The sequence below is a fragment of the Sparus aurata genome, unplaced genomic scaffold, assembly GCF_900880675.1.
Source record: "Sparus aurata unplaced genomic scaffold, fSpaAur1.1, whole genome shotgun sequence".
Lineage (NCBI taxonomy): Eukaryota > Metazoa > Chordata > Actinopteri > Spariformes > Sparidae > Sparus > Sparus aurata.
Window position 1 is genome coordinate 61,990 of NW_022045158.1, and position 20,660 is coordinate 82,649.

Here is a 20,660-nt window from a genome sequence, read left to right on the forward strand (position 1 = left end):
GTTGGCGAGGTGGCCATGTTTGGTATCTCAGAACTCCACCTTCATGGAGCTTTCCCAACACATCCCGCTGCTGACTTCTCTTCTGTGAAAGAAGCCAACAGGACGTAACTCGGACTGATACTGCCAAGCAAATGTCTGAATCACAAGTGCTCTGGAGGCAACTCCTCAGACCCTGCTGGAAAAACCAGCAGAGACCAGCACCAAAACCCAACATATACTGGTTTTTCCAGCAGGAGAGGTGACGTAGGAAGGGAGGACCACACACACACACACACACACACAAAAAACAGATGTTACAATAAAACTCATTTAATTACACGAGTATGATTTGAATGAACTATATATACACAAGTGAACTTATTTATACTCTGGTCATTCACTCTGTCTTAAGTAATGAGAAAACATAAATAGTTGAATAACAATTAAAATGCATTCAATTGTTCTAAAACACACAATGAATAAAACATGTTGACATAAAGACGCACAGGATCCAAACCGGATATCCGGTTCCGCCGGAAGCCCGGCTGCTCTCCGTCCTGCAGAAATGGCCGCTCTCTCTCTCACAATGCATTAGCGACAAACCCTGACGGACAGAGAGCGGTATGTCACACGGGCGGAGCTGCTGCAGGGAGACCGGACTCCGCACGGTGTTGTGGTGCTGAACGACGTGTTGTGAGGTTGTGTGAGTGTGTTATCTTCAGGAGGACTGAGTCTTGTTGTTAGCTAGCTCGTTAGCCGCACAGCCACCTGTCATTGAGCGCCGCTGTGAAAGTCTGTCGATGGGACAGAAGTAGCAGCTCACACCGGGAGAACTGCCTTTGTTTCCAACAGCGGCTCATTTACTGGTACACCCGCGCCTAGATGCCCGAGCAAGGTCCCAGGATGAATGGTTTTTCTCTTGGTGAACTGTGCTGGCTGTTCTGTTGTCCGCCCTGTCCGAGTCGCATCGCGGCCAAGCTAGCCTTCCTCCCGCCGGAGCCCACGTACTCGGTGCACGCCGATGCTAACGGGGCGACGAGCCTCCACCTCACGGAGCGGGCGGACTGGCAGTACTCCCAGCGGGAGCTCGATGCTGTGGAGGTGTTCAGCACCAGGAGCAGCCGGGGTAACCGGGTGGGATGCATGTTTGTGCGCTGCGCCCCGAACAGCCGGTACACGCTGCTCTTCTCCCACGGTAACGCCGTGGACCTGGGGCAGATGTGCAGCTTCTACATCGGCCTCGGCTCCAGGATCAACTGCAACGTGTTCTCCTACGACTACTCGGGCTACGGAGTCAGCACCGGCAAGCCCTCCGAGAAGAACCTGTATGCGGACATCGAGGCGGCCTGGCAGGTCCTGAGGAACAAGTGAGTATGAGAGAAGTGGACCATGAAGTCTTGTAGCCCTCCAACATGCACACACACACACACACACCTGTGATGTTTAACTCACTACACAGGTGTCCAAACACACAGGCACTGTGCAGGTGCACAGGGTCACACACATGGAGGTGGTGGAAACATGAAAACATGTATTAATCTGTAAACAATCATGGATTAATAAGAATTTGAGACGGTAAACCTTTCACACAGCAGTTTCTGTGGTTTAGTGCTGCTGTAATAATCTGTGTTCATGTTAAAGATGATGTCCGACCAGTTCAGTTCACTTAGTTTGTTTTATTTTGCACACGTGCAGTAGACACATTGCCAGATGTGCAATTTCAAGGAAGGCCAATCCACTCAAACACGTCAATTGCAACTTTATTTGCTGTAAGATTGGTATTTCTGCAGATTACGAGAGAAGTCTGTCTTGATTTAGTCCAGTTGAAAGGTTCTTGGCTACACTGGGTTTTGTGTGACATTCAGGATCTCCATACACAGCGAACCACCATTCACAGCCATTGTTGGTTCACTTCTGTTGACTCATCAAACAAAGCAGGGCCTACTTTGGTTATTTGACTTAATCAAACTTTATGAAATTACAATGTACATAGCAGAAACCAAAATATTGCAATGACTCTTTGACTGACTCAATATTAAATTAAATTCTAGTTTGCAGTGTCACAATTTGATTTGATTAAGTATCTTGACCACTATTCGATGGACTGCTGTAAAATGGTGTACATTCAGTGGTCCTGAGAGGATGAATCGTAATCACTTTAACGACCAAATACCTGCAGGACTCGTGACATTCCCATCAGCCACAGTTAGTAAATGTTAGCCTGCATGGCTCTTGGACTCCAGTGTCCTCGTCAGCATCAGCTCCCCGGTCAGGTGCAAGTTAAAGTGTTACTTTTTAATCTGTTGTCCGTCTTATTGCCTGACCTTCAGAGTGTCTGTGCAGATACATTGTTTGGGTGTCTAGGCTACAGAAATGGTGCATTTAACACATCCAGTGTGATCACCATGTGAGGGTGTTGAGTCTGCTGTTATAGTTATAGTTAAATTCTAATTTCAAAACCAGACTTTGAGCTTTCGAGTTTAAACAATAAAGGTAGAGGAAACTCAAAATTCAGATTTTGAGCTTTTCTTATGTTAATGTTCCTAATTTCCTAATGATTTTTTCCTTGTTGTGAAGCTGGGTTTTAAGCCTGTTTGGCTCAATGTTGTCACAAGTAAAAACGAGTATGAAACACGGCTCCAGCTGGGTGTCTAATGTGTGTTTGACAGTCAGTGTTGTAACCACATCAGGTGACTTCTCAACCAGTGTGAAGCGTTGGATTTTGCATCTAGTGGATCCCTCTCCATAAACCTTCCACAGAGTGTATTACAAGTACCAGGAAACAGAGAGATTTGTGTGCAGTGTTGCTCTCATACTGAGCTGTGAAACGTTTAATTTAGGAGGCAGTACTGCAGCCTTGGACATCTGGTGCCCTGCAACAGGTGAATTGTTATCTAAAACAACAACAGATGTGTATTGCTCAGCAGCTTGTTGGATCGGTGACCATTCTCTCTGAGACTCTTCTCTGTGCAAGGAAGAGTTTGTCGTCTTTGTAGGTTGTTGAGGCTGTTTGGGTATTCTGATGTTAGGAGCTCATCTTGGTCTCTGATACAGTTTAGAGCTGACCTTTGTGCTGTGGGCTGTGTTCGTCAAAGCAAACTACAGTGTGTTGCTTTTTATTGTGGTTATCACTTTATATATCGACCTTTATTTGTTTTTCATTGTAGCAGCCAGTGGAACACCCATACTGTACTGGTATCTGGACTTCCACCCGAGAAGCTGTAAACATCACTGTCTTTAGTAACATCCAGTGCTTCAAACAGTGCATCACATCTAGACGTGTATACTGTAACTTCGATTAGGCAATTAGCCTGTTTTGAAAACAGCAGCAGAGGAGTGAGTGAGCAGCTACATAGTCTCTGACATGCAGCAGAGACTGACTGACCACTGCTCAGTATAGCATGAACCGCAACAGTGCTGCTCTCCTGTAAAGACATAGCCGGGTGGAGCCGGGTGGAGGAGCCGGGTGGAGCCGGGGCATTGGGTCACCAGAGGACCCTTTACAAGAGTGTGTGATTGACTAACTACATTTAGGAATCCAAACAGACGAGTGCTGTCAGGGGATTTTTAAATCTATCTAATTAGATAAACCATTAATTATTTGTGATTGATTCATCTAAATTAGTTGCACACACCACTGTTTTCCATAAGCATTTAAAAGTAGAGGTAGATGTTTTATCAGCTCCAATATTTTATTAGTTTTTTCTCAGGTTCAGCTGCTATGTTTTATTTTGAATTCCTGTTTGCAGGACTTTGCACTTAATATATTTTTTACATGTTTACAATGTCTGGTTACTGTTTGATTGCTACTAGGGCTGAACGATATGGACAAAATTTCATATCTCGATATTCATGCCAGATATCTCGATATCGATATGATACGATATGACTACTGGTTCGGTGAAAACCAAGCATTTTTCAGAAAAATAGAGATTATTTTAAGCCATATACAAATGGTTGATAGAGAAATCTTTACCAAATAATCACAAACTCACTACTGAGACAAATATATTTGAAGTAACAACAGTAAAGGGAGGGAGAAGATCAAACGAACTATGTGCATTTTTACAAGATGAACGATGACATCCTAATCTGGAGAAAGAGTGAGAGTGAAGATCGAGACTCAGCAGCTTCAGGTTATCACCGGTAAAGTACCAGTGGAATTTAGAAAGACTAAGAAGTCAGAGAATTAACGGATCAAAACAGAGTAGACGGCAGCTATACGGTCTCAAATCCACAGAGCGAGCGGCCGCAGCGTCCGCTCCTGCTGCCCCAGCCAGCCCCCCCACATACACCTGCCACCTGCAGCCGTGTGAGAGGACAGAGAGCCGGCGCTGCTGCAGAGGAGCCGCAGACTGATGACTCTGAGCAGCAGGAGAATTACAATATCATATATTTCTCACCTTTCCCCTGATGATCTGAATAACAGTGTTTCCTCTACATTCATTTAGGAGTGGCGGCACGCAACTCCTAAATCCTAGCCGTCGCTCCTTCAGATTTTTTTTCTTCTTTTTTTTAAATTGTCGCAAATACAGCACCGCCGCATCATCCACCTTCACAGCAGAGTCCTGCACTGGGTCGGGTGTCGCGAGTGCTGAGATAAACTAGATAACTATCTTGCTCAGTATCTACTCTTTGGAGTAGATCCCCCCAAGATCTTACTGGTGCCATCGACGTTAATTACTCGCGAGAGCGCGGCCTTGAAAGTGACATCACGTCGAGCACCCAGGCACCAGGTCGGAGAGTCAGAGGAGTGTCATCTTGAAAATAGGGCAACGACTCACCGGAGAAAAGGTAGACTTATTAGCTTAAGAAAAAGATCTTATGAGTTCAATAGACATTCTCATAATATTGATGGCCAGCTAAGGTTACGTAACGTATCGGTAGCTTAATTAATTGGGCCCAGTGCCAACTCAACTCAGTGTCGCTAACGTGAGTAAACTAATTGATAGCATTAAGCGAATATATACACGCCATGATGTCACTGCTGACTGCACTTTCAGATGAGCTCGTCAAATATTTCTCAAAGCCCAGAAAAATTCATTGTTCTGAGCCTGGGTGCAATCTTTGCCACTGATTCTACAGCCCCATCAAGAAATTATTATTCATTGTTTTATTCATTTTTTTTATTTTATTGTTGTATTTTTGTTAGTATTTTTTATTTTTACATTCAGCCTTTAAAGAGCCCTTTTCCATGCCAGCCATTCAGTAGAAAGGGGGATTAAGCTGGGCATTAGAGTAAAATCAGCAGTCAAGTGTCATTTGTTGACGCCTCCCCGGAGAGCTGCTGAAAGAAATCCTAGAGGAAACACTGGAATAAGTCGCTAAATTTGTTGCTAGTCGCTTTTTAGAAATAACATCGCTAAGAGGGTCTGAAAAGTCGCTAAACTAGCTAGAAAGTCGCCAAGTTGTGTGTCCGTCTCCGTCTCCCTCACTCCCGCCCTCGTATGTTTGTCATTGGTTGGCTTCAGCTGTCGATCCACAGCAAGCATGAAATAAGCTTTGTGGTTGGCTGGCCTTAGCGGTGCATTCAAGGGCAGTCGTAAAAAGGATGTTTGTTGTGACTGCCAGAGCTGTACGTGCAGGGCGAGCGGTGTAATCTATATCGTTTATATCGTTGCTTTTTCGATATGAATATCTTGAATGTTCATATTTAGATTGGGGCTGGGCGATATGGCCTAAAAAAAAATCTCAGATTTTTTTACAAAAAATCCGGTTCACGATTTAAATCGATTTTTTTCCCCCTCCACTTAAAATCAATTTGCAGATGACAGAGAAGTTGTTGAAAACAAGTTTTAATTTAATTTTATTTTGATTTTCCCTTCTGAGGTTAAAGGGAAATCATGAACAAGCCAAAAAAAAAGAGATGGCAAGCCCTGCCTGCCATTGTAAACAGTGACAATGTAACTTTCAGTAAGCTTTATCTGTTTCAAACTGACTCAGTACCCCCTCAAACTCACTTAGATAAATAAGTAACACATACAATTATAAGACCTTTTTTAGGTTGATAAAGTGCAAACAAAACATTTACCTGAACATGTTTTGCATAGTAAAAAGGTGCCTGAGGTATACAAAAGTATTTGGTCACTATTTTGATTCCCTGAATCATGTAAATATCTGATATGACTGGTTTTGAACAAATGGAGCACCGGTTTAATACATGAAACACTCACGTATGACTCCCCAGAGAGTGCGTCGGTAAAGTCTTGAAGGGGTTTTACGGCTCGATTAATGGATTCTAAGACCTGAAGATCTTGCCAAGTGGGCACAAGATGGCACCCTTTTTTGTCCGCACCCAGGACACGGACTATTGCCCTCTCCTGTTCGAGAAACCTCTCGATCATCTTCTGGTGGGAGCCCCATCTCGTCGGGGACTCTGTAACAAGTTGATGTGTGGGTAGCCCCAGCTCAACCTGAATGTCAGCCATCTCTTTTCTTTTCTTCCAGCTGTAACTAAAGGCAGACACAGCCTTTTTGCAAACCCCAACAGCACGATCGACCCGTGGGTCCTTCACACCATTCTCTGTGATAGATAAAAAATACACAAGCAAAAAGAAATTAGTGTAACATGACCTACAATCACTAACATGTCTTTCTTCACATATCTGCATTTTATGAATGTACACAAAGAGCATGCACACAAGAGTAATTATAGTTTGTATTTTTCCATTAATTTTCATTATTAGGCTATTTATTTTTTATTTCAATTCAGTTTAGTTTGTTAGTTTCCAGAGTCTCTTTCCTTGTTTCAGTTTAGTTTTTTTATTGTTTAAAAATGTGTTTTATTATGCACGCGCGCACACACACACACACACACACACACACACACACACACACACACACACACACACACACACACACAGAGTATGGAGCATGTACTGTATATAATTATGATTAATCATGTAGATTTTGTGGAAATATTGGTTTAGTATAATGCATCATTTACATCATGCAGCTCTTGATATCACTTGATTCTTACCTATAGCACAGTTCAATCTGTGCCCGAAGCACTGAAGGCTGGCTGGGCCACCCATTGTCTCTCAGGGCTTTGAGCATGTTGGTGCCACTGTCAGTCGTCATGCAGGTGAGTCGGTCCTCCGGAAGATTCCACGAGCTCAGGGCGTCTTTTAAGCCTTGGGCAATTATTTCGCCTTTTAGTTCATCAGGAAAGTACGCCGTTTGGAGGCAGACGCTTCGCAGAGTCCAGTCATCATTTATGAAATGCAGCGTTAAACTTAGATAAGGCTGCATCACTCTGCTGGACCACAGATCGGTTGTCGCAGAGTAGAACAACACCCCGTCCAGCTCCGCGGCGATCCTCTGGTGTGTACTGTTATACAGCTGAGGCAAGGCAACATCAGAAAAATATTTGCGGCTTGGTAGCACGTACCTGGGGTCCAAAACTTTCAGCAGGTGAATAAACCCCGGCTTTTCCACGGTGTATATGGGCACCATGTCCTTTGCAATATACATCGCGACTGCATCCGTGATCGCTTTCCACCGGGCACCCTTCTTATCATATGGGATACAGTTTGTAAATGTTTCCAAGACGCTCGGTTGTTTGTGGTGGCGGTGCTTGGGCTGCCGCGGTCTTGTTCCTTTCGTAGGGAGCAACACCTCTCCCACTCGGCAGCATGCCTCTGTTTGTTTGAGGTGCTGCAGTAAATTGGTCGTGCAGCTTCCTTTGGTAGCAACAGCCAAACAAACTTTGCAGCGAGGTGCTGTTTGTTCCATGTCCGACGCCACAAACCCGAACCAATTCCAAATAACTGAAGAAACGTTTCCTTTCTTGGGGATGAGATCTTCACTGCTCGCCGCCATGTTGTTTGTTTATCAAGCGTGCCGCGCGCGCTCTGAACTACGGGAGCCCAGCAGGGGGGGAAATCGATTTTCACTAAAACAAATCAACGTAAAGTACAAATTCGAATTAATCGATAAAATCGATTTATCGCCCAGCCCTAATTTAGATATAGATACGATAACGATCTATCGTTCAGCCCTAATTGCTACTGTATGTTCAACCAACCACTGTTTTGTTTCTGCGGCTACATTTGATTTATTTTAATTTTAAGAAGTTTGATTACATTCTGTTTTAGATTTGAATGCATATTTGTTTTAGTTTTTTTACATATTTACTATGTTTGTTGACTGTTTGATTGTTTTGTCTTGGGTAGGAAGGTCTGGTGCCTTTTAGTGTCTTCCACATGGTGGAAGGAAGGTAAAAGGTGGAAGGTATACAATTTATTATTAATTCAACAACGGTATCGGATCGGTATCAGGTATTGACAGATACACAAAGCCCAGGCATCAGTATTGGTATCAGGATTGAAAAAGTCGGATCGGTGCATCCCTACTGTAGTCTCTCTCTCATTTAAAGTCCCGCCCACAGCACTTTCTGATTGGGTACCCAGTTATACCACTGGAAATGCCCAATGAATGTGCTGTCTGCAAGTGACCGCTTGCCCGTATGAGTTGGTGGTTTTACATTTTAGATGTATCGTTAGCCGTTAGGGATGCAACAACATACTAAGTTTTACAATATACAATACAATATTTACAATATATTTACTTCCAAAAACTCTGCACACATCAGACCAGTCTTTCTAACTTTTATTAACAATTTAGCTGTCTCTGCTCAGTGCCATGAGAAAATATTAAAGCTTGCTGTGCGGTAGCACATGCATTGTTGTGACTAAAACAATGTCTTTGCCAGTAATGTTCTATTTGATGGTCACATTACAGTGTAGGTCTGCAAGATTAGCTCCTGCGGGACTCATTCAAGGCTCTAGTCTGCAGGACATGAGAGGATGGAGAAGAGTCTTTTGCAATATAATGGGCCTCTATGGTGATGTAATCCTCTATGGCCTGTGAGCTCCACGAGTCCCAGGTAAGCGCTACTTGTTTGGCTCTGCTCAGCAGTTCTTTTACTTGTCACTTTACCTTGTTGTAGATTATGGGCATGGCTGACTCATGATGTGATAAGATCCACAATGAGTTGTTCTTGATAACGAGCGTATCGAGAATTGAGGAATGACGTGCAAGATTTGTTTGCATGACAGCAGGTTTCAGCTGTGGAAGGGTTTAGGAGTCAGTAGAGAGCAAAACTAGGGACTAATATCAACTCTCTCATGCAAGCTGCACTGATGTGATGATCACAGACAAATTGTAAAGCAGCATGAACCACTGAATCACATGATGCATGACACATTTCAAAGGAGATGAATTTACATGCATATACAAAACATCACCAGAATGTGTTGCTGATAAAAATGTCACTTGAAATTGATGTTTTCCATGCACTAAAATAAACATGGTTTAATGTAAACCAACTTCACCCTGAGCTTTTCAGTAAGAGACTTGATGTGAAGTTTGAAAGACGGGTTCTCTTGGTGGATAATCCTCGCTATTTGTAAGTTTAGACTCGTTCAGTCACCTTTTTGTCCAAATCCAGACCCCAAGGGCTTCTTGTTTATTACCAAGCAGAACAGCAAACGTTTTGTATATTGACAAAGGTTTTAGATTTATTTCAAAGGACTGCAGGAAAGGTGATTTGTGTAGTTTTCATACTGCTGACATTTAGTTTCAGGTGTATTAAAACAACAGAAGTAGAGACTTGACTGCTCATCTGACATTGCAGGTTCGAGCTGGTCTGATCCCCAACTGCTGTTGGTTGTGTGACTTTTTTTCATGGATTAAATTCTTCTGAAGACTATACAGATTTATTGATGGAGAGACATTAATGTAATTATCACCTTGCTGCCATAATATAAGCCAAAGGCTGATCATGTTTTTATTTAGAATTTAACAGTCCAGTAGATTCTGAACATGCCTCTGATTAATGTTCCATTTGACAGATGATCTGAAAATCCCTGAAAGGAAAGTGTCTCTTCCCACCTAGTATTAGACACTTGATTGTTCGTTGACCCTTTGGAGAGCGATCTGCCCGAGCATGAAGCAGTGTTGATCATTAGGCCCTCCTTGGGGGAGAGCGCTAAACACCTGAGGAGGAGGTTTATGTTTATTCAATATGTTTTTAATTACATTTTGGAGAAAATCATTAAGAATATGCCCTTAAACAGCAATTTGATTTCATTGTGGTTTTCCTGTTGCTCTGCCTTCAGGGCTCTGCTGAATTGTAAAAGCACAAAATACATTGAAGATAAAGATTTGTTTGCACAAAGACCAGCTGGCTTAACATTTTGATAATTGCTAAATGAGTTTATCATTCTTGTCTTTCCTCCTTGAAATTACATTTCCCTGCACCAAGCTTTAAAGACACACTCCTTTGTGTTTTATATGTGTATAGACTCAAACATAATTAAACTCAGTTTATCTGTCTGCAGACACTGTCGGGCTAAAATAATGTTCCGAAACTCTTGTTTCATTAGTTACTGGTACCATTTTTTTTAAACTTGTAGAAGATGCCAAAACTGCAGTTAAAAGAATCTCTTTAAATCTCTTCATCTGCTTTTTACCTTGTTCACTGTACATTTAGCAGAGTCTGAGAATACAGTGTATTTATTGGCTCTGTCCTTCCTTCTCCTTTGGGAGTAATGCTGAGCTGTTGGCTGTGTTTAGTAAATGGTTATATTTTCAGGCAGGGTTGTTTAAAATCAATTTGCACTGGCATCATGTCTCAGAATGTTGTTTACATCCGTCATAATTTTGCCTCTGGCAATCCTCCTGAATGCCTCAGGCATTGTGTGGGCACACCCACCACAAAGGCCTATTTACTCACCTAAATAAATGTGATCTGTAATGCTGGTTGTCGCCGTTCTCATGAAGCCCTTTTATTCAATGCCCCACAAGGCTTTATTGAAGTAGCATCATTCAATCTGCATAACAATTATTTTTTATCTTCTCTGACCAGCAAACAAGGGGCATAATGTCTGCTGAATGAATTCTCACCTGAAATAACTATTTGTTTTTCATCGTTATTCAAAGGCTCTTTTGTTTCCTGTAAAAGTAGGGCTGTCACAATTCTCCACATCCACCACTTGATTGTCTATTTTCCATTTAATAAATGTTTTTGCACAGCAGCTATGCTACCGTTTAACTGTTGCATCTGGATCTGTAAAGAATTTTGTCAAGTTTTATATTTCCTTTCATGGGTTTTATAAAACAACGCTTTTTACGTGTTTGGTAAGTTCAAAGTATTTTCACCAAAAATAAATATTCCATAGTTGAAGAAAAATACCACCCTTTGGGTATTTAACAATACAAAACAAAAGATAGGAATTACATTTGCTACAAAGTATGGTTTTTCTTATCCGTCAAGAGTAAACCATCTTCTGAAACAAATCTTTGAAAGATATCCATAACTTGTGAGACTCATTTTGTCCTCTCACACGCTCTTATGTAGGTAGGGATGAAGGAAAAAGTACTGGGAGACCAATCCTTCTTATTGCAATGATCAAAGCTGAAAGCTCATTTTGATTGATTTTTGATTCATAATCAAATAATGACTCCTCCTATTCCAGAGACACCTGCCAAAAATAATAAGTTGGACAAATTAAACTTTCCCCTTCTGATCTACACCTGAGGCTTTTTCTGTCAATATCTACAAGGTGTTGTTTACTGAAATGAAGCCAAAGCATTCATGTTCAGCTCCTGTTTGTTTCTATGTTCAGTTTGTTTGAAACATGATTTGATGATCGTATTGGTACATGGCTAAGATGAAAATTATTTTCAGGATGAAGGAAATGATTATGCTAACAGCATCCATCTATCCGTCTTGGCTTAGTAGCTTGTCCTACAAAATGCATGTGATCCAATGCCTTGATGACGGGCTCTTTTAGTTTCAAATGCACTTAGAGGGTTCAGTGTATATTGTGCATGCACCTATTAATAAACATGTAAAACATGTAAGCTCAATGAGAAAATGTTAAATTTCAATTTGGAGACTGTTTTGGCCTCAAGGTTTTCATGCCAGTCCTCATGTTTCAATGAGGTTTCTATACAGTTTGTTTGGGTATGCCATTTTATATCGGCCCGAGTTTTGTGAATAGAAACATGGTTCTCTCTCCCATCTGTATCTCTATCTCTATGGAAGTAGTTTTTAATTCACATACTCAGGTTTTTGGACTATGAAAGTTTTTTTTTTTAACTTTTTTTTATTTCTGTTTCCTCTTTCCAAATATTGATAAACCATTATCTCTTAATGAAACAGGAATTTCTTTGAGCTCCCCTTTTGAGCCTTTGAAAGTTGTACTAATGCGTGTTTGGCCTTTCACGCTCTTCTAGACAACAAGGACCCAAATACTTGGGTGCCATTTGTTTTGCACATGCATCAGAAGGGAATCAATATAGATTGATTGGCATCAGAATAAAGGAAATGGATAAGTCAAACAGGTTTGTGTGGATTGTTAGGTTACACTGTTTACATGTACAGACTCGGACACTGGAGACGCAAAAGCATGACCAAGGAAACGGGCCCTCGCAGTTCACGGATGTCGAGGAATGCCACATACCCGGCCCCATTGCCCTGTCATGCATACGCATCTCTTAACTGTCCGAGTTTCGAACAGTGCACGAAGGGGTTAAGTTTCTTGGGCTGCTGTAACTATGACGTTAAATTGGCCTATGTGTTCAGGGCTGTGACGTTTGGTCCAGATAGGAATGAGGAAGTTGTTCTTTTATAATTTGGTGGTCTGCTCCTGCCGGTATTAAATAATGTATGCTGAAGTCAGAAGAACTCCCTGCAGTCTACATAAAAACTAAATGGACTACAGATGAAATTGTACATTGTTTACATGTGTGATAAATTTGGTGTACATGAGAAATTTTATGTTGAAGTCATAAGGACTTGATGCTTTATGGCGAATAATATGGTGTTCAATCTTTAGGAGGAGTTCGTTAAAGTACAAGACATGGAAATGGACCCAAATGGGGGTGAAATGGGAACTTTGAATCAGAATGGCCGACTTCCTGGTGGAGTGACAGTTTCGTACCCTGATGTTTTTTGTGCGTCTGGTCATGATACATTTGCATACCGAAAGGCATTCATGTATGTGCATGTAGGAGGCAGGGCTAGGATTTTTAATATTCCAGGGAGTGTTATAGAGTCCCCTGGTAACAGCTTTAGTCAGCTCTCGTCAGGAGGGCATTGGCAATAATTGTACCAAGTTTAGTGTCAATCGGACCTACTGATGTGGAGATATAAAATCCTTCAATTTAAAGAGCGCAACCCAGTGGTCGTCGGCCAAAGTTTTGCACAGAGCCTCTGGAGCTCAGGGGGAAGTAGTAACCTGAGTTTGATGTCATTTGGACACACCAATGTGGAGATATGCAACACTTCCAGTTTGGAACGAAATCTGCAGAAAGTTGTTATTTAATAACTTGAGTATTGTTTGAAAAATCCAAATTCTTAAGTTTTTGAACTTATGTGTGCAAAGTTTCGTGCAAATCGGTGACAACGCCTGGGAGGAGTTCGAAAAAGTAGGTTTGCGACATTTCGCAAATTTGTGCAATAAAATGGTAGGCGGAAATGGGTGTGGCCTATATGACGAGATTCAGCAGAGTTCACTGAATTGGATATAAGGTTTTTGAATGTGCGATAAAGTATATGGGAGCTATAAGGCAAAACGCACTTTCCTTGACTATAGCGCCACCAAGTGGTGGAAATCCACAATTTGTGGTGTGACTCATATTCCAAGTTTGGTGATTTTTTTTTGGGGGGGGGGGATGTTCAGGCAGTGAAAAGTGTGATCATTTTGGACAAAAAAGTCATCACTACAAAAACAATAGGGACCTCTCAGTTCGAGACCTGCTTGGCCCTAATTAATTGTAACTACTTGGAGGTTTACTTTTAAGTAGCTATGGATTAAAAGCAAAGGCACATTATGCAAAATAAAGTGATGTTGCATATTAGAAATATGATTCCAAATGTAAGACAGTATTTTTTTCTAGAAATGATGTTTGGAAAAGCGTGGTATATATTTATATTTAAGAACTTGGCAATCAATTATTATTCACTTCATCAGATATTCTTTTAAATGGAAAGAGTGTCTCAGAGTGACATCATTGCATTGAGTCCTCCAGTCCTGCATTTTGGCTGTAGTGTTATGGACTGGAGGGGAAGCTGAAAGAAAAAATCCAGCAGCCGGCTGCAACAAAAACGTTGAAATGGACTCGAAACAGCCAAATGTCACATTGCTGCCACAAATCACGTGAGCTGGCAATCAGACTCGCCGCATGAATGACAGTGGAGTGTAACATTATGTGTGATGTGTATTCACTTGGTTTGAAACATTTGATTTTTCAAGGACCTGCATGCTTCACCTACTCTGGCAGAGGCATGATGGCAGAGTAGAACGGATCAGAAGCGGGCATGTTATTCAGCATGGCCACACATTTCTTTGTGTACTGTCATTTTTCACTTTTTAAGGTTTAAGTCATAGAGAGAAAGAGACGGAGTGAGATGTCAACCCTGCAAAAAGTCACAGTGAGTCAGGGCAGCTCTCACAAGTATTTGTAATAGGGGTGCAAAGATCCGATATTAAGATCGGATATCGGCCCGATATTGACAAAACAGCTGGATCGGGGATCCGCAAAATGAACAGATCCACGGGCCGATTTTTTCTCCGTCGCAGCACATCCTACGTTATTCGTCAGTGTGTCGCATGCTGGAAGAGCACAAGTTGTTGTTTGACCAACTTTTTATTAGTGTATTCTCAGATTCAGCTGCTATGTTTTATTTTGTATTCCTGTTTGCTGGACGTTGCACTTACTCGCGTCACATTTCTCCGCTGATTAGCTGGTAGCCCTGCCATCAGTTGTTAGCCTCACCGATCAGCTGTTAGCCTAGCAACGCTAACTTTCAAACCGACGTACTCAATACTATGTGGGTTGTCCATCGTTGCTCCGTTGGTCGTCCCTCCACCACAACCTCAGGGAGGGTTATTCACCGCCGGGCTGCTTTGTCGCTCTCCTCTGCTGCTGCAGTCTCCCCGGCTCGCAGCGATGCTGGATGGTCGCTACTTCGCCTTTGCTGGCGGGGTCTTCAGGTGTTCAGCACAGGAGCACCTGGACCTCTGCTGTCACTTCTCCCCAGGCTTCATCGCGTGGATTGGACCTCTTGGTCTCCTGCGTCGCCCCGCTGTGTGCACAGAGCCTCCAGACGCTAGTTTGTATACGGACGGTGCTACTGACTTCAGTGCTAGTGTTCCCTCCGTGCTGACTGACAGGCGCTCCATTTATTCTTTGTTTTTGTTCCACTTTGTTAAGTGTCTTTGGGTACCCTGACAGGCGCTATGTAAATTAAATGTATCATTATTATTATTATTATTATTATTATTATTATTATTATTATTATTATTATTATTATTATTATTATTATTATTACCAATGTTACACATGTTTACAATGTTTGGTATATGTTTGATTATTTTGTCTTAGTTAGGAAAGTAATGTTTAGTTAGGAAAGTCTGGTGCCTTTAGTCTCTTCCACATGGTATAAGGTGGAAGGTATACAGTTTATCATTAATTGAACAACGTTGTCGGATTGGTATCGAGTATCGACAGATACAAAGTCCAGGCATCGGTATCGGGACTGAAAAAGTCAGATCGGTGCATCCCTATTTGTAATGCAAAATACAGAGCTGAGAAAGTCCAACCTGAGGTAACACCTGGTCAAATATCATCTAGCCTAAAAGCTGAAGAGGGCGAGGTGTTTGATCACCTGAAAGCCAAGTCTGGAGCAAGGGCTACTTTCTTGCACGGCAGCCTCTCGCCTTGTGTTGATGCTAAACACACTTAATTGTGTACACTGACACTTGTCTTCCAGCAGCTTCTAATTTATTGCAAAGCAATGGAGACAGTTTATTTTACAGTTTAACCAAAATCTATATTTCCAATATGACAGCAGTGCACCAAAACTTAATTGGGTATTTGATGTGTATAAATCATCACAAGCATCTTTTTCTGCATTAGAATCTCTCAAATAATTTTGGTAAACATATAGACTGATATGTAATGTGATTTGGGTTTATACAAATAAACTTGACTTGAGGTTTAAAGATATTACTCTTTTTCAAACCATCTCATTACCAGAACAACTTGCACTGACTGTCCATCTGCTAGATCTCAGACTTGCAACCATGACGCCCAGTAATGGTTATAATCATCCTCAAAGTTGTGTAGTGTTTCCCCAGTCCTAGCAGTGTGCTGTAAGTGTGCTGTAAGATGCATTCAAAGTCCAGTGTTTTGTGAGTCAGCTGGCAGCCAGGGGGTACTTTGCCCGTTCATGCCTGGTGTCCTAATCTGCTATCAGGACAACTGCTCAGTTCGGTTGCTGCTTATCAGAGACAGGATTTGTCTAGGCCAACAGATTAGTCACACCCAAGCTGTTATCTGAAGAGCTGTTATGATGGCATCACTTCATAGGACACTTACAGCCCAGCACCTCTTGTCCAAATCCTTTGTCATGGTTGTCTGTAAAGCAAGGGTCTAATCCTTCTGTGCATGTGTGTTGTGGCAGAGGGCTGCTGAACATTTCTGCTCGGGCTCTCTCTGCATTCCCAGCACTGTCTGGAAATGGGAGGGTTTGCTTAAAACTTCCTCCCCACATTGTGAGTTCTGGCAGGGGAACATGCCGTCCCAGTCCTCCCTTCCCTGACAGGCCTGTTTTCTGTCAGTGCCGTCTTTCACCCAGCAGTACTTCAAAGGAGAAGCTGGGAAAAGCCATGCCATCACCCAGGTCCAAATCAGACAGTTCTTTACCGTGCACCCCCCAGTGTATACCTGATTTTAATAGATGTTTTTCCTTCTTAAAAACAAACTACAAATGACAAAGAAATAATGAAAAGCATTGATTTCATTTGAATGCTTTTATTGTAAACAAGTGCCCTGCCAATCCAAACAGTGCAGCTTCAAACTCACTTTTACTTTTGTAAACATAGATTTAACATCATATTGCAGGTTTTTATCAAAACAGATCAGTTTCCTGGTTGGGATGATAAAGTATGAACATAACTTTCATTAAATTTTTTGCAACAGGTACATTTTGTTTACAGTATTTTATATCCCTGCAGATATAAACATCATCATGTTGTAGATGAACAGGACGTGAGACTGTCTGCTTCCTCTGGCTCGAGGCTCCGTTGTGGCTTCGTAGCACAAACCTGGGTCGAAAGTTTTCAGCATGTGGATGAACCTCCGGCTTCTCCACTGTATATACGGGCAGCATATCTTTAATGATATGCAACGTGACTGACACACACACACGCACACACAGGGATGGCCTTTAAATACAGTTTCTGGGCAGGTTTGGGGTCAGTAGTTAAAAAAGTTTGGGTTAGTGATTTATTGGTAATAATGTTCATTAATAGCTGCAGTAAATACTCTGAACTCAATGACTGCCTTCATTGCCTTGTCAGGTTATATCATGAATAACAAATCTGCGTAAAGTGGTTTTACAATCTGAAAGGCAAACAAAACCCTTTATCCTTAGACCCCAGAATGGGGGAAAAAACACTTCTTGAATCTAAACTCCTGTTCTCTTGCTGCTCCTCTTGGAGTCAGTTATCCTCCAGAGTTGCTCTTCACTTCAACTGCAGTGACTCTCGACTCGTAAGTTGGAGCAGACAGGTCAAATGGCAGAGCAGCATCAGGGAAGATTACATTAAAATTGCATTTAAGAGACAGAAAACCAATCCGCATCTCTGTGTGGAGTTGAGCTTTGGTGAACTTTGAGCGGAAAAGTCAAAGCCACAACCAATAGTAGACGTGTGTGGATGACTTCTCAAAAGAATGACCAAATAGGAAACAGAGTTCGCATCCTGCCCTGCCCACATTCAGCACTAGCCTGCATTTGCATATGTGTGACTACAGCCTGAAGCATTATGCCTGATCACTGTTGTCTGCTAAGCTGGTTCTGACACATCCTGGGGGACTGCACTGCTGTCATTGACCCTTCCTCTGTCTCTCTATTGGGCACCAGTCATATTTAGTCAGTATAAAGTTGAACCATTTTCAAACCTGGCTGTTTGATCGTTTTGTTTTGAAGTATTACAGTATAGGATATGATGGAGGCTCATGGTGGTCATGTCATCTGACCCCCCAACCACCTCAGCTCTTGATATGCTGTAAGGATGTTGGATCTGTAAGTAGGTAAGATAGGACTGTGTAGATACGGTATATCTTGTGATATCTTGTGATATCTTGTATACCTCTAAGCGGATTTGGTGCAGATTAGATTGTGTTCCTGGAGGGAAGAATAATCTTCTGTCTCCGATGGTTCATTGTTTTTGGGTTATAGAGGGATGTCTGTGAACATCTGCGGATTATCAGAGAGTATCATCTTCATCTTGATGCTGAAACAGTCCCATCGCTGCGATACAATCCTCATCTCCTTTGGCACAGCCTTCATTGTCTATATCTTATCTGTCTGATGGCCTCTTCTTCTCCTTTCCCACCTTTCTGCTGATTGTTGTAGTACTGACATGGAGACAGCTCCACTAGAGTTGATATCATGTAATCTGTGCTCTGGCATGAGCAGCCTCTGTGGTTATATAGATATCAGCGCTTAATTTAAAAAAGGATATTTAGCAGTGAGTGCAGTCCACATCTGATATTAACACCACCATGTGTGCTAACATCAAAATGAACAAGCACCACAGTACAAAGTATTGCAGTTAATTGCAGTGATTATGATTCATAAGATGAACCCTCAGTCTGAATTCATTGTAATGTAACGCTTAAATCAGATTTTATTACAGAGATAAATGTGCTACTCTCTGTGCTAGCTCTGATTTGTATTTAGGTAATGTGTGATAATGTGCACCTTCCAAAACCACTGAGTCGCAAGCAGATAGGTCAGAAACAAGAACTGAAAAAATGTATTAAGGGTATCATCATTATCTGGTGTCTGAAAACCACTTTCATGTTTTACCAGCATACAGTTGTTGGCTTGTGCTACTTTTCCACCGAAATGTAAAATCACCTTATAAACAAAACTGACGTGTGTGTGTGTGTGTTGTACAGGTACGGTGTAACACCTGAGAACATCATCCTGTATGGTCAGAGCATCGGCACTGTGCCCACCATCGACTTGGCTGCTCGCTATGAATGTGCTGCTGTCATCCTGCACTCACCGCTCATGTCAGGGCTGAGGGTGGCCTTCCCTGATACACGGAAGACCTATTGCTTTGATGCCTTCCCCAGGTAAGTCTTAGACACATCATACATGCACACCACAACAACAGTTACCTGGGCAACGGAGGTCAACGTTTAACTGTTGAGAATAGTTTTGTGTGGTCACGCATGTTGTTAATTTGCATACAGACACGCTGTCTTCTAACTGCATTGCTAGAGCAGTCTGAGAAAAAAGCTGAGTAACACAGTATGGAAACATTTCCTGCAGAAAGGACCTAATGTCAAATTTAAGTTAAAATGTACCACATCACATCATCACATCAAGTACAAAGACCCTGCTGCCTTGTCAGAGGATGGCTCCCAGCAAAAGATCAGGGTGGTAGATGGTAGAGGATTCAAAGACCTAGTTTAGCACTTCAGCCTGAGTATGTTATGCCAACAAGAGCACACTGGGATTAAAGATGAGCTCAAAGTCAAGCTAGGCTGGATAGACAAGCTAACGTTAGCTCTGATAAGCATTTTACTGGACAGCTCTCACAAACCAAAGTTAACTTAACAACCATCTGTAACTTCATCTGACACTGCCACTGTTGGCAACTAGACCAAAATACCATGCCCCTATCTCAGCATATCCATGACATCCTCCAATACTCTTATGTCATCTGTATCACTTTTTAAAATGTAGAATAAAGAATCAGTGCATCACTTTGCGCTCCAGAGTCCGTGTACCATTGCCAAGATGTATGGAGTGAATTGCACAACATACTTTTGATTAGTATGTTCCATAGGCTATAGTTTAGCCATTTGCATTATTATAAATATAAAAAGGATTTGAATGAGATGGTCTTAATTTAGTTTAGTTACTAATTCACTGTTCTGTGCCACTCACGTTTGGCTAAGCAAGGCAGCTATACGTCCTTCTTCCCACATCCTCCAGCTCCTCCTGGGGAATATTGAGGCATTCCCAAGTCAGATGGAATGTGTAATTCCTCCAGTGTTTATCTGGGTCTATCCTGAAGCCTCCTTCCGCGAGGATATGCCCTGAATATCTCCAAAGGGTGGCGTCCAGGAAGTATCCTTGTCAGATATCCAAATCACCCCAGCTGAGTCCTTTGGACATAAAAAAGCAGTGGTTCTCCAAGCTCTTTCTCCTGTCTGAGATCCTCGTCCCGTCTGTAAGGGTGAACCCAGACACCTTGGCTTTTAGCCACTTATACTGTATCTACTGTCTCAGTCAAATGACAAGTCATCATCACTAATAGAGATGTTCTAATCTGTCAGTACTGTTGGAAATGAATAGATAGATAGATAGATAGATAGATAGATAGATAGATAGATAGATAGATAGATAGCACTAGTAACAGCCTATCAACACTGAAAAATCTGAATCTGGAAAATAACTAGTTGCTATCAGATATATCTAGTGTAGTGTAATAAAGCAGCAGTAGTCAAGTAAAGTACCTCAAACCCACTCTAACCCAAGATTTTCCTTTTTACACAAATGTCTTCCAGTTATAGTTTAATTGTCTAATAATGGCTATGGTATTGGCCCTGAAGGAAAAATAAATACATAAATAACCCTGAATGGA

General features: G+C 41.9%; 1 protein-coding gene across 1 annotated transcript; it reads left to right on the forward strand.

The window, feature by feature from the left end:
* Window positions 1-509: 509 nt before the first annotated feature.
* On the forward strand, window positions 510-19,324 carry LOC115578045 (alpha/beta hydrolase domain-containing protein 17C-like). The gene is made up of 2 exons (XM_030410902.1): window positions 510-1,346; window positions 18,961-19,324. Exons 1-2 carry the CDS (start codon window positions 862-864, stop codon window positions 19,142-19,144), a joined length of 669 nt encoding a protein of 222 aa, XP_030266762.1. The 5' UTR covers window positions 510-861; the 3' UTR covers window positions 19,145-19,324.
* Window positions 19,325-20,660: the final 1,336 nt, after the last annotated feature.